The sequence below is a fragment of the Marmota flaviventris genome, chromosome 9, assembly GCF_047511675.1.
Source record: "Marmota flaviventris isolate mMarFla1 chromosome 9, mMarFla1.hap1, whole genome shotgun sequence".
Taxonomy (NCBI): domain Eukaryota; kingdom Metazoa; phylum Chordata; class Mammalia; order Rodentia; family Sciuridae; genus Marmota; species Marmota flaviventris.
Window position 1 is genome coordinate 103062481 of NC_092506.1, and position 12362 is coordinate 103074842.

General features: G+C 40.9%; 1 protein-coding gene across 6 annotated transcripts in view; it reads left to right on the forward strand.

Moving 5' to 3' along the window:
* Positions 1–11803, forward strand: part of Kmt2a (lysine methyltransferase 2A) — an 83947-nt gene extending 72144 nt beyond the window's left edge. For 3 of the 6 annotated variants that reach the window (XM_071616743.1, XM_071616744.1, XM_071616745.1), the window contains 5 exons: positions 4146–4324; positions 4477–4580; positions 5344–5427; positions 5849–5978; positions 6835–11803. In XM_071616743.1, the coding sequence (XP_071472844.1) occupies positions 4146–4324; positions 4477–4580; positions 5344–5427; positions 5849–5978; positions 6835–7110 (773 nt within the window). In that variant the 3' untranslated portion in view covers positions 7111–11803. Of the gene's footprint in view, positions 1–4145; positions 4581–5343; positions 5428–5848; positions 5979–6834 lie in introns of those variants that run through there. The other 3 variants (XM_071616740.1, XM_071616742.1, XM_071616741.1) reach the window with 1 other exon arrangement.
* Positions 11804–12362: the final 559 nt, after the last annotated feature.

Consider the following 12362-nt stretch of genomic DNA (forward strand, 5'->3'; position numbering starts at 1 on the left):
TCAAATACTCCTCAATACGGGAATTTAGAAAAAATTCTAAAGTAATCTGATTAAAAAGGCATGTTGATAACAGTGTGTATCTCATATGATCATAGTCTTTTAAATTCTGATACAGGGGGCTGGGGATGTGGCTCAAGTGGTGGCGCACTTGCCTGGCATGCGTGCGGCCCGGGTTCGATCCTCAGCACCACATACAAAGATGTTGTGTCCGCCAATAACTAAAAAATAAATCTTAAGATTCTCTCTCTCTCTCTCTCTCTCTCTTAAAAAGAAAAAAAGAGGAATCTGAGCTTTTAAAAAAAAAATCTGATACAGACTTTTAAATTATATATGTAATAGTGGTTGCCTCTGAGAAGTGGGACCTGGAGAATTAGAATAGGCAACTCTACTTCTTTGTACTGTTTCACTTTATTTCCATGATTATTTTTTATAAATATATTTTTAGTTGTATATGGACAGAGTACCTTTATTTTTATTTATTTATTTTTATTTTTATGTGGTGCTGAGGATCAAACCCAGTGCCTCAAATGTGCTATGCAGGTGCTCTACAACTGAGCTACAACCACAGCCCTCCAATATTATTTTGTGTGTGTGTGTGTGTGTGTGTGTGTGTGTGTTTTGAACCCAGGGCCTTGTGCATGCAAGGCAAGCACTCTACCAACTGAGCTAAATCCTCAGCCCTTACTTATAAATTTTTTAAAAATTAGCTCAATTACATTTAATTTTTTAAAAGAACAGATGGCAAATGAGTTAAGAAAAAGTTAGGATTTTCCTGGGTGCCCGGCTTCTTCTTCTCACTCTGCATATTCCCTGGGCTTGTTCAGCAGTTCCCATGTTCTCACATTGTACCTGTGATTCAATCCTTCTACTGTTCCACCATTCCCCAGAGCTCAGCTCAGACAACTCCATCCAATTCTGACATCCTTATTTTCTTCATTATTCCCATCTGTTTTTTCTTCCCCAATATTTTCTCACCTGTAATGTTAAGATACCTTATAACTAGTGCCTCAGACTCCCTTTTCTCCTTCTGTATAGTATTTGTTGTCATCAGAGGAATCTCAAAATCCTCTTACTGTTTACAAACATACTGGTTGTAGAACAAAATCTTCATATCTCTATCTCTCTCTCTCTCTCTATTTATTTATTTTTAGTTGTTGATAGACCTTTATTTTATTCATTTGTTTATATGTGGTGCTAAGAATCGAGCCCAGTGCCTTACACATTTGAAGCAAGTGCTCTACCACCGAGCCACAACCCCAGCCCCAAAATCTTCATCTCTTTAAGTATTTGTTTTTAATAAATAGGTATTGAACATCTGTGATGTGCCCAGCACCATGGTGAGCACTAAGGATATAATCCTGTGTAGAAGTAGATTGGCCCTGCTCTCCTGAGGTTTCCAGTTTGAATCCTCACATGATAAGATCCTGCTCAGCGTGCACCATCTGTTCGGCCTAAGCTCTCACCACTTTCCTCACCATTCAGGGTCCTCTGTTCAGATCCATCAGTGTGTCTTAATGTGTGGTCTGAAAATGTGGATCAGAATCTCAGGGCTCAGGGCTGAGAAAGCTGAATTTTTAACCTGTGTACCCTAATAATTATTACTATGTACATTACATGTTTTCACATTAGCATACCATGGTTCATACAGTTCCCCCACCAGGAATGGCCTGCTCTCCTTCATCTCTTGTCTTCCCCAATTTCCCTTTTGTGCTTGACAAACTCCTATTAATCCTTCAAGTTTCTGCTCAGAGTCACCTCTTTGTCCTTTTTTGACCATTATGTTCTGTACATATGGAAACTCCAACTCTTAAGTGATTTAAACAGTAAGATAATTTATCATCTTGCATTACAAAAAGTCCAAAGCATCAGGATTGATTGATACAATAGTTTGAGTAGTGAGTGCATGTAAAAGATTACAACATAATTGTAGACTTTATAAAATCTGTAACTTAGTCTATACTAAATTTATTTATTTATTTATTTATTAAAACCTTTTTTTTTTTAAGAGAGAGAATGAGAGAGAAAATTTTTTAATATTTATTTTTTAGTTTTCATCGGACACAACATCTTTGTTTGTATGTGGTGCTGAGGATCGAACCTGGGCCGCACGCATGCCAGGCGAGCGTGCTACCGCTTGAGCCACATCCCCAGCCCTAAATTTATTTTTAATTATTTTTTCTTGAGCAGGGGGTGAAGCTTGATTATACTTATAGAATACATTATACTTAATGTGTGAGGCCTTGAGTTCAATCCTCAACATTAAAAAATGGAGATAAAAAGTATTTATCTTCTATAATAAATAACCTTATCTTTTAACTGTAATTTTTTTCTTGTCATCTCCCCCATATTGCTGTAACTTTTTTTACTTTAACTTTTAGAGCTTAATACATGTTATACAACTGTATTAAAAATATTTTCTCCATATTCTTATTCTTTAATTTTTTTCTATTTTAAAATTTTAAAAGGTTTTGTGTTAAAAAAAACTATATATAGGGTGGGGTTGTGGCTCAGGGGTGGAGCACTCGGCTAGCATGTGCGAGGCCCTGGGTTCAATCCTCAGTACCACATAGAAATAAATAAAATAAAAGTATTGTGTCCAACTACAACTGAAAAATAAATATTAAAAAAAAAAAAAAAAGACTAGGGCCTGGGGATATAGCTTAGTTGGTAGAGTGCTTGCCTCGCATACACAAGGCCCTGGGTTCAATCCCCAGCACCACCAAAAAAAAAAAAACTATATAAACACATCACCGCAGGCTGTTTTCCACCTTCATATCTTGTCCTACTGGAAGTACTTAAGGGCAGTAACACATGAAGCTATCCTTTTTTTTATGAGAGCAATACCTTCTGGAATGCCTTCTGAGGGGCCTGCCTGAGGCTGTTTTAAAATTAACTTTTTTTTTTCTTTATAAGTAGGAATCCAGTCCAAAATAACACTAAAAATTATAGGAGAGTAAATGCATAGACCAGTAATCGTCATTTATTATCATTATCAAGTATTCTGTACTGTACATAATTGTATATGCTATACTTTTATGTGACAAGCAGTGCAGTAGGTTTGTGGAGATTTGCATCACCACAGACATGGAACATGGCACTATGATGGTTGTTATGTTAGCTGCTTTGTCATTGGGGGGTAGGAATATTTCAGCTCCAATGTAATGTCAGGAGACCACCATCATATTTGCCATCAAATGTGTTGTTTTGGGGGCTGGGGTGCAGTGGCAGAGCGCTTGCCTAGCTTGTATGAGGCTTTGGGTTTGATTGTCAGCACCACATAAAAATAAACAAATAAAATAAAGGCATTCTGTCCATGTACAACTACAAAAAAAAAAAATTTGTTGTTGACTGAAGCATTGTTGTGTGGTATTTGACTATAGATTGTTCCCTCTAAGAGTTCCCACAATACTTTCTACTAAAGCTTTACATTTTTCACCTTGTGTGGTTTGTGCACATATCTAAAACTGAGCAAAAAACAAAGAAGCTATTAAGTGTGTTACTCCCTGCATTCACTATACATCACAGAAAAGTTCTGTGCTGTTAGGGATGTGGCTAATGTTCCTTTCAAAAATTATTGAGATACCTGTGTACATATCAGCTTACATATGTACTCCATTGCTTATAAATAAAAATGGAATTGTATTTGGAGTTATACAATCTAAGGTTTAAATCTTGACACACTAGCTCTTTGATCTTGGGTGTATTAAATTCTGAGACTAGGTCTACCCCCCTTAAAATGAAGTTAGTAATGAGCTGGGGGTATAGCTCAATGGTAGAGTACTTGCCTGTTATGCACAATGCCCTGGGTTCAATCCCTAGTATCACAAAATAGCAGCAGCAGCAGCTAGGAACTCCTGCCTTGGGTGGCTATTATGAGCATGAAACAGTATAATGCATGTCTCATTTCTGTGTATAGAGCATATAGAAAACAGTTCAGTTTGGTGGCATACTTTTTCCCTTAGCCATCTATCATGAACGTTTTCAGTATTGATAGATCTGTACCAGCATTATTTTAACAGCTATCTAATGCTGATTTCTTGAGCATACTCTGGCAGAGTTTCTCTCTACACAGGCATTTCATTAAAGTTCTGTGCAGTTTCCTGTTGGCTGCATGCCTTACCATCTAGGTGCCTTTTGTTCTACAGGTGTTAACGGTTTGAGGATGCTGGGGATTCTCCACGATGCAGTTGTATTCCTGATTGAGCAGCTATCTGGTGCCAAGCACTGTCGGAATTATAAATTCCGTTTCCACAAACCTGAGGAGGCCAATGAACCCCCCTTAAACCCTCATGGCTCAGCCAGGGCTGAAGTCCACCTGAGGCAAGTTTCTTTTTTTGTGGAAACAGTTTGGAGTTTTCTAATGATACAGTTATTTCCCCATGCACTCTGAGATTTCCAGTGATGATACCACTGTCTTACATACTACTTTATTAAAGCATTTCTCTAAATATGTTTTGATCTTTTGACTCCAGGAAGTCAGCATTTGACATGTTTAACTTCCTGGCTTCTAAACATCGACAGCCACCTGAATACAACCCAAACGATGAGGAAGAGGAAGAGGTACAGCTAAAGTCAGCTCGGTAAGTCTTACATGGAGAGGGTACCCTTCTTTCCTTTTACCTAAGTGTTTCAGGGCACTGTGTAGTTTTTCATGAATCACAGTTTCCTGGCTACATTGAAGAAGACTGAAGCAGTAATAGTAACAAGCTAGTAAAGAGAGGAATATAAGTTAGAAGAAACTTAATAATTATAAGGTGCATATTTTCTTTCTTTTTTTTATTTTTAAAAATATTTATTTTTTAGTTGGACACAATTTCTTTATTTTTATTTATTTATTTTTATGTGGTGCTGAGGATCAAACCCAGGGCCTGCCTTGCACATGCTAGGCGAGTGCTCTACTGCTGAGCCACAATCCCAGCCCTCTTTTTTTTTTTTTAAGAAGCATATTTACTTTATAGTCTGTGCTATCAGTTTTAGATGTCTCACCATAGTCATCATGGTCAGAAAATACTGTTGTATATATTAAAAATGGGCCTCAGCCAGGCATGTAATCCTAGTGTCTCAGGAGGCTGAGGCAGGAAGATTGCAAGTTCCAGGCCAGCCTCAGCAATTTGGTGAGACCCTGTCTCAAAACAAGAAATAGAAAGGGTTGGGGATGTGACTCAGTGGTAAAGCACCCCTGGGTTTGATCCCTAGTACTAAAAGGGGAGGAGTGCATTTTATTAGGCGTTTATTATGCTTGGCATTGATCAACCAGTATATTCATATTCTCTAGAATACTTTGATTCAAGACAGAAAACATTTCCTGAAGAGAATTCATTAGTAATATGTCTTGTCTTTTAGGAGGGCAACTAGCATGGACCTGCCAATGCCTATGCGTTTCCGGCACTTAAAAAAGACATCTAAGGAAGCAGTTGGTGTCTACAGGTATGGCTAAAATCCTAGAAATAATTACAGAAAACTAATAAAAGTTTTCTAAAATAAAGAGGATCAAATGCTGGACTTACCTTCTTCATTCAGCAATGTTTTTATAGATATTTTTAACTAAACCTGATATCCTGGGACCTGGCACTCCTTGTGTTGAACAAGGAACTTGACATAATTAGACTGCTACTACTTCTAGTGGGATACAGAATGGAGAAATTTTTAATCTTTGCCCATCCATTGGCATAGCTAATACATAAATCAGGTGGGATCCAAATCTTTTTTTTTCTCTCTCTCTCTTTCTCTCTCTCAAGTGTCTGTCTTTCCTGCAGAACTAATAGGTCTAGAGTTCCCAATTGTTTGTTCATTCACTTAACCTTACTTGAAGCTCTGTGCCTGCTCTTTGTTCCACCTTCTGTCCTAGGTCTCCCATCCATGGCCGGGGGCTTTTCTGCAAGAGAAACATAGATGCTGGAGAGATGGTCATTGAGTATGCTGGCAACGTCATCCGCTCCATCCAGACTGACAAGCGGGAGAAGTATTATGATAGCAAGGTGAGGCTCCCAGAGTACTCTCTTAGTTCTTTCTTTTATTGTAGGAAGTCACTATCAACTGTCCCATAAGGAATTCTGTATTCTATCAGTTCAAAGACTTTTTAAAAAAGCATTTTAAATCTCTGAAACTTATAATGGGCCCTATAAAAGTTCAGAATCCACTTTAAGGATTAGTACACAGAGATTCTCTCTGAAGATTTGTCTGAGTGTATCCCAGGATTAAAAGCACATAGGTAGGGTGACACAGTGCATACCCCTGTAATCTCAGCAAATTAGGAAGCTGAGCAGGAGGAGTGCAAGTTTGAGGGCAGCTAGGGCAATTTAACAAGACCTTCCCAAAATAAAAAGTCCCAGGGATGTAGCTCAGTGGTAGAGTAACCCCTGGGTTCAATCTCCCATACTGGGGGTGGGAGAGTACATAGCTACATAAGTTTAGGTTTATCTTTCCTGTGAAGACATTAAGAAACCTCTAGTCTAGTACCTGTAGTCTGGGAACCCCTCCTGGAAGTATTGAAGGGTATGAACAGAGAGAAATCTGGATAAGTTAGTAAAAAACCTGCTCATCAGTGGCTGTGGCTGAGGCAGGAGGATTGCAAGTTCCAGGCCAGCATCAGCAACTTAGACTGTGTCTCAAAATAAAATTAAAAGGTGGGGGTGGGGGGGGGGGTGGGGAATGGAATGTTGCTCAGTAATAGAGCACCCCTGGGTTCAATTCACAATACTGCAAAAATTAAGAAAAGGACGGGGAATGTAGCTCAGTAGGAAGAGTGCTTGCCTAACATATGCAAAGTTTTGAGTTCAATCCTAGCACCAAAAATAAATAAATAACAAATTCTTCTTTCTCCTGTGTGTATAGGGCATTGGTTGCTACATGTTCCGAATTGATGACTCAGAGGTGGTAGATGCCACCATGCATGGAAATGCTGCACGCTTCATCAACCACTCATGTGAGCCTAACTGCTACTCTCGGGTCATCAACATTGATGGGCAGAAGCACATTGTCATCTTTGCCATGCGTAAAATCTACCGTGGAGAGGAACTCACTTATGACTATAAGTTCCCCATTGAGGATGCGAGCAACAAGCTGCCCTGCAACTGTGGCGCCAAGAAGTGCCGGAAGTTCCTAAATTAAAGCTGCTCTCCTCCCCTTGTGCTGGAGTCCTAGGACCCAGGGCCATCCAAAGCAATGCTAAGGCCTTTTCCAGCATCTAGGAGCTCCAGGATTGAGCGGGCACAATTGAGGGGCCTCCGTGATGGCTTCACACCCTTATGTCCCATATTCACATCATTATGTGATCGTAGTCCTGGGGAAGAGAGGAGGTCTTGAAGATCCTTGATTGGCTTTTTCCTAGGGCCCCCCGTTTGCTATTAAAAGTGGGAAACAGGTTCCCTAGGAGATTTGTCTGGAAGGAGCCTATAGAGGGTTAGTTATATGGTAGATGAGGCCTGAGCATCTCAGAGAACAAGTTGTCATCCTTGTCTTGGCCCTTTCCCAAGCACTATAAGTGAGGGGTCAGGCAAGACCCCAGATGCAGGGCTGGTTGGATACCTAATAGTTTGCTCATCAGGCCCCAAGTATGGCCGTCTGTTGAACAAATAGAGAAGGTCTGGTGATTTTTCCCTACTATCTTCCCACTTAAGAGTTCACTTCCAGTTGGGAGACAAGATTCCTAGCACCTCTGGTGTCAAAAGGCTGTCTTGGGGTTGTGCCAATTAATTACCAAACATTGAGCCTGTGGGCTTTGAGTGGGAGTGTTACCCCAGTGAGCCTTATCTCAGCCAATTACCTTTCTTGACAGTAGGAGCGGCTTCCCTCTTCCATTCCTTCTCTTCACTCTACTTTCTTCCCTTTCCCTGTCCTTCATCCCACTGCTTTCCATTTCTTTCTGGGTGGTAGGGGAGATTGACTCCCTGCTCAAGGACACTCCCTGTTGGGCGTAGGATGTGCCTACAAAAAGTTCCCTGAGCCTGTAAGCACTCCAGGTGGGGAAGTGGACAGGAGCCATTGGCCATAACCAGACAGAATTTGGAGAAGTTTTCATAAAGCTCCTCTGAGAGTTTTAAAGAAATATATGTAGCATGATTTTTTAGAAGAGGATAAAGGTTATTTAAATAGGATTTGATCATGCAACAACCAGAGTGTCACAACCAGGACAACCCCTGGGCCCCATTCCTAGGGCATGGTTACTTTGTTTTCCCCTTGTTAAGACATAGGAAGACTTAATTTCTAAATGGTCAGTGACCAGTTGACGGCAGAACACTAATCAGATTTCCAGGCCCAAAACTTGGGGACTAGACCACCTTGTGTTGAGGGACCTCTGCCACCTGTGCGCAATCCATGGATGAAGTAAATTAAATGACACTACTGCCCTGATTACTCCTTAGGATGTCGTCAAAATAGCATCAAATGTTTCTCCTCTTCCTTCCCCCAAGACAGTCCTGAACCTGTTAAATTAAGTCATTGGATTTTACTCTGTTCTGTTTACAGTTTACTATTTAAGGTTTTATAAATGTAAATATATTTTGTATATTTTTCTATGAGAAGCACTTCATAGGGAGAAGCACTTATGACAAGGCTATTTTTTAAACCGCGGTATTATCCTAATTTAAAAGAAGATCGGTTTTTAATAATTTTTTATTTTCATAGGATGAAGTTAGAGAAAATATTCAGCTGTACACAAAGTCTGGTTTTTTTCCTGCCCAACTTCCCCCTGGAAGGTGTACTTTTTGTTGTTTCATGTGTAGCTTGTTTGTGCCCTGTTGACGTAATGTTCCCTGGGTCTGCTCTTTGACATAATGGAGAAGGAAGGTCACCCAGCTCCATTAAGCCACTCCCCTCCTTCCACACTGAAGCTCCTCAAAAGGCTACTGTAGTATGTTAACACACCAGTTTCTTCTCTTCTTTCCCACACTGTCCCTCTGTCTCTGGCACTGACCCCAGAGTAGTGAAAGGCAGTGCTCTTTTGCGTTGTCCCTCATCTTTACTACTTCAGAGTTAGCAACTAACAAGTTGAATGCACCTTGACATTCTTCATCACCATCTGCCTCATAGATCACCTCCTTTCCTTTCCCTCTGCCCACCAAGTCCTCATATCTGCAAAGAACCCATTGATTCCCTTGTGCCCTCTTTTGGGGCAGCCCGTTGAAACTGAAGCACAGTCTGACCACTCACGATAAAGCAGATTTTTCTCTGCTCCTGCCACAAGGTTTCAGAGTAGTGCAGTCCAAGTAGAGGCTGGGGCACCCTTTTCTTGCCACAAGAAGCCCATTCCTCTGTTAAGTCTAGCAAAGCAATACGACTCAGCCCAGCACTCTCTGCCCCAGGACTCATGGCTCTGCTGTGCCTTCCATCCTGGGCTCCCTTTCCTTCTGTGACCTTAAGAACTTTGTCTGGTGGCTTTGCTGGAACATTGTCACTATTTCCACTGTCATGCAGGGGAGCCCAGCACTGTGGCCAGGATGGCAGAATTTCTTGTCATCGTGGAGAAGTGCCAGCAGGGGACTGGGGAAAAGCACTCTACCCAGACCTCACCTCCCTTCCTCCTTTTGCCCATGAACAAGATGCAGTGGCCCAAGGGGTTCCACTAGTGTCTGGTTTCCTTTATTATTGCACTGTGTGAGGTTTTTTTGTAAATCCTTGTATTCCTATTTTTGTTTTTAAGAAAAAAAAAAAAAAAACCTTAAGCTGCATTTGTTACTGAAATGAATAATGCACTGATGGGTCATGAATTCATCTTGAGAAAGACCCAAAGGCCAGTCTGAGGGTGGGGGAAACTCAGCTAAATAGACCTAGTTACTGCCCTGCTAGGCCATGCTGTACTGTGAGCCCCCTCCTCCTCCTCTTTCTATAATCCCAAACCCTGAGGTCAGGGGAGGAACCTACACCTTTCCTTCTCCTGCCAGCTGCAGATGGTTTGCCTTGCCTTTCCACCCCCAACCGTCAACCACAGAAATGAGAAATCCCTCTTAACAGCTCAGCCTTGAGTCCATTGCCAAAATGTCAGCATACCTGCCAGCAACTTGGAGGATAAGCTAAGGTTTCCCTGTGGGAGGGAATGAGGCAAAACGGCATTTCTATCTCCAAAACATGTCGTGAGTTTGTTTAGAAAGTGACCAAGGGAATTTCTGCACAGAAATGCAGATTGAGGAATTGTGGTGGGTCATTCCCAAGAATCCCCCAAGGGGCACCTCAGATCCCTAAGGAATAACAGCTGCAAACCTGGTCAGTTCTCAGTGAGAGCCAGCTCACTCAACGCTTTGCTGCTAGAACCTGTTGTGGCTGCATTTCCTGGTGGCCAGTAACAACTGTGTAACCAGAATAGCTGCATGGCACTGACCCTTTGGCCGGAACCTGGTCCCTTGGCTCCCTCTGTTGGTACCCACCATGTCCAACACAACCCCTCTTCCTGTTTTTAGACCAGTAACAAGAATTAAGGGGAAGCCCTGGCACTATAAGTTTTCATCCAGACTCCTTTTGCCAGGACCCAGCCCACCACCCTGTTTCCTCTGTCAACCCCCCCCCCGCCCCCCCCCGCCCCCCCCCCCCCGCCAATGCAGTGAGCGCCATGCAGCCATCTTGAGTTTAAAAAAAAAAGAAAAAAAAATACAACACCACACACACATACACACACTTTTAATGAATGTATCTTTCTAAAGGACTGACTTGTTCAATCAAATATCTGAAAATACTAAAGGTGAAAACCTTGTCAGATGTTAACTTTTAAGTTTGATTTGGGATTCTTTTTCATATAAACTAAGTTGCTTTTGTTTTTAAGGAAAAGCGGGTCATTGCAAAGGGCTGGGTGTAATTTTGTTTCATTTCCTTCATTTTAAAGCAATACAAGGTTATTGAGCAGATGGTTTTGTGCCGAATCATGAATACCAGTCAAGTCTCACACTCTGAAAAACTTGCAACCTTTTTGTTTGTTTGGTTTTCAAATAAATATAAATATGATATATATAGGAACTAATATAGTAATGCACCATGTAACAAAGCCTAGTTCAGTCCATGGCTTTTAATTCTCTTAACACTATAGATAAGGATTGTGTTGCAGTTGCTGGTAGTGGCAGGAAAACATCAGGCCAGCGTTCCTCTGATTCTCTAATGGGGAACCCCAAACCACAAAGGGACGATAAAACAGGCCATTCCTAGGATCAGAGCGATGCAGAAATGGTGTCACCTGGATTTTCCTGCCCATGAACGTTGCCAGTCAGCACCTGTGCTCCTTGTTTCTCTATTTTTGGTTATGAATGTTGGGGTTACCACCTGCATTTAGGGGAAAATTGTGTTCTGTGCTTTCCTGGTATCTTGTTCCGAGGTACTCTAGTTCTGTCTTTCAACCAAGAAAATAGACTTGTGGTGTTTCTTTTATTGAACTTTTAACAGTCTCTTTAGTAAATACAGGTAGTTGAATAATTGTTTCAAGAGCTCAACAGATGACAAGCTTCTTTTCTAGAAATAAGACATTTCTTGACAACTTTATCATGTATAACAGATCTTTTGTTTTGTTTCGTTTTTTTTTTTTTTTTTTTTTTTCCTTGTGTTCTTCCAAGCTTCTGGTTAGAGAAAAATAGAAAAAAAAAAAAGGAAAATGTGTCTAAAGTCCATCAGTGTTAACTCCCTGTGACAGGGACGAAGGAAAATACTTTAATAGTTCAAAAAATAATAATGCTGAAAGCTCTCTACGAAAGACTGAATGTAAAAGTAAAAAAGTGTACATAGTTGTAAAAAAAAAAAAGGAGTTTTTAAACATGTTTATTTTCTATGCACTTTTTTTTATTTAAGTGATAGTTTAATTAATAAACATGTCAAGTTTATTGCTGCACATAGTTGAACTTCCTTTTGGCCTTGATGGGTGGAGAAAGGGGGAGAGGTGTGGACTGTGACCTGATCACAGAGTACCTTCCACAGGGCTATGTTTTAAGATGGAATTACTGAATCGTTCCCCATAGCCACCTTCAGGTCCCACACACACTGGTTCTCTAACTGCAGGATTTTATTCCCTTAGCAATGATGTGTGTTCAGGACCTAATTTAACATTCTGAATATGAGCAAGGAGTCAAGAGGACAAGGGAATAGTTCTTTACTTTCTACATATCCCCCCTCTTTTATCCAGGGGAGGTCAAACAAGACTTCTAAGATACTGTGAATATAATAAAATAAAAACATTTCAGCACTTTCTCTTTGCTCCACTCCACCTTAAGGCTGGAACTAGATTTGTTTATTCTGTGTTGGGGGCTAGGTTCAGTTGAGAAATAATTATACAAATTCTGCCATGCCAGGGGTTGATAACCCCAGGCCAAGGGGGGGGGGGGTGAGCTGACACATCAAAGCTAAGGAATGAGAGACATTCCTCCTCCCAGGCAGAGCTTCCCCTTTTATAT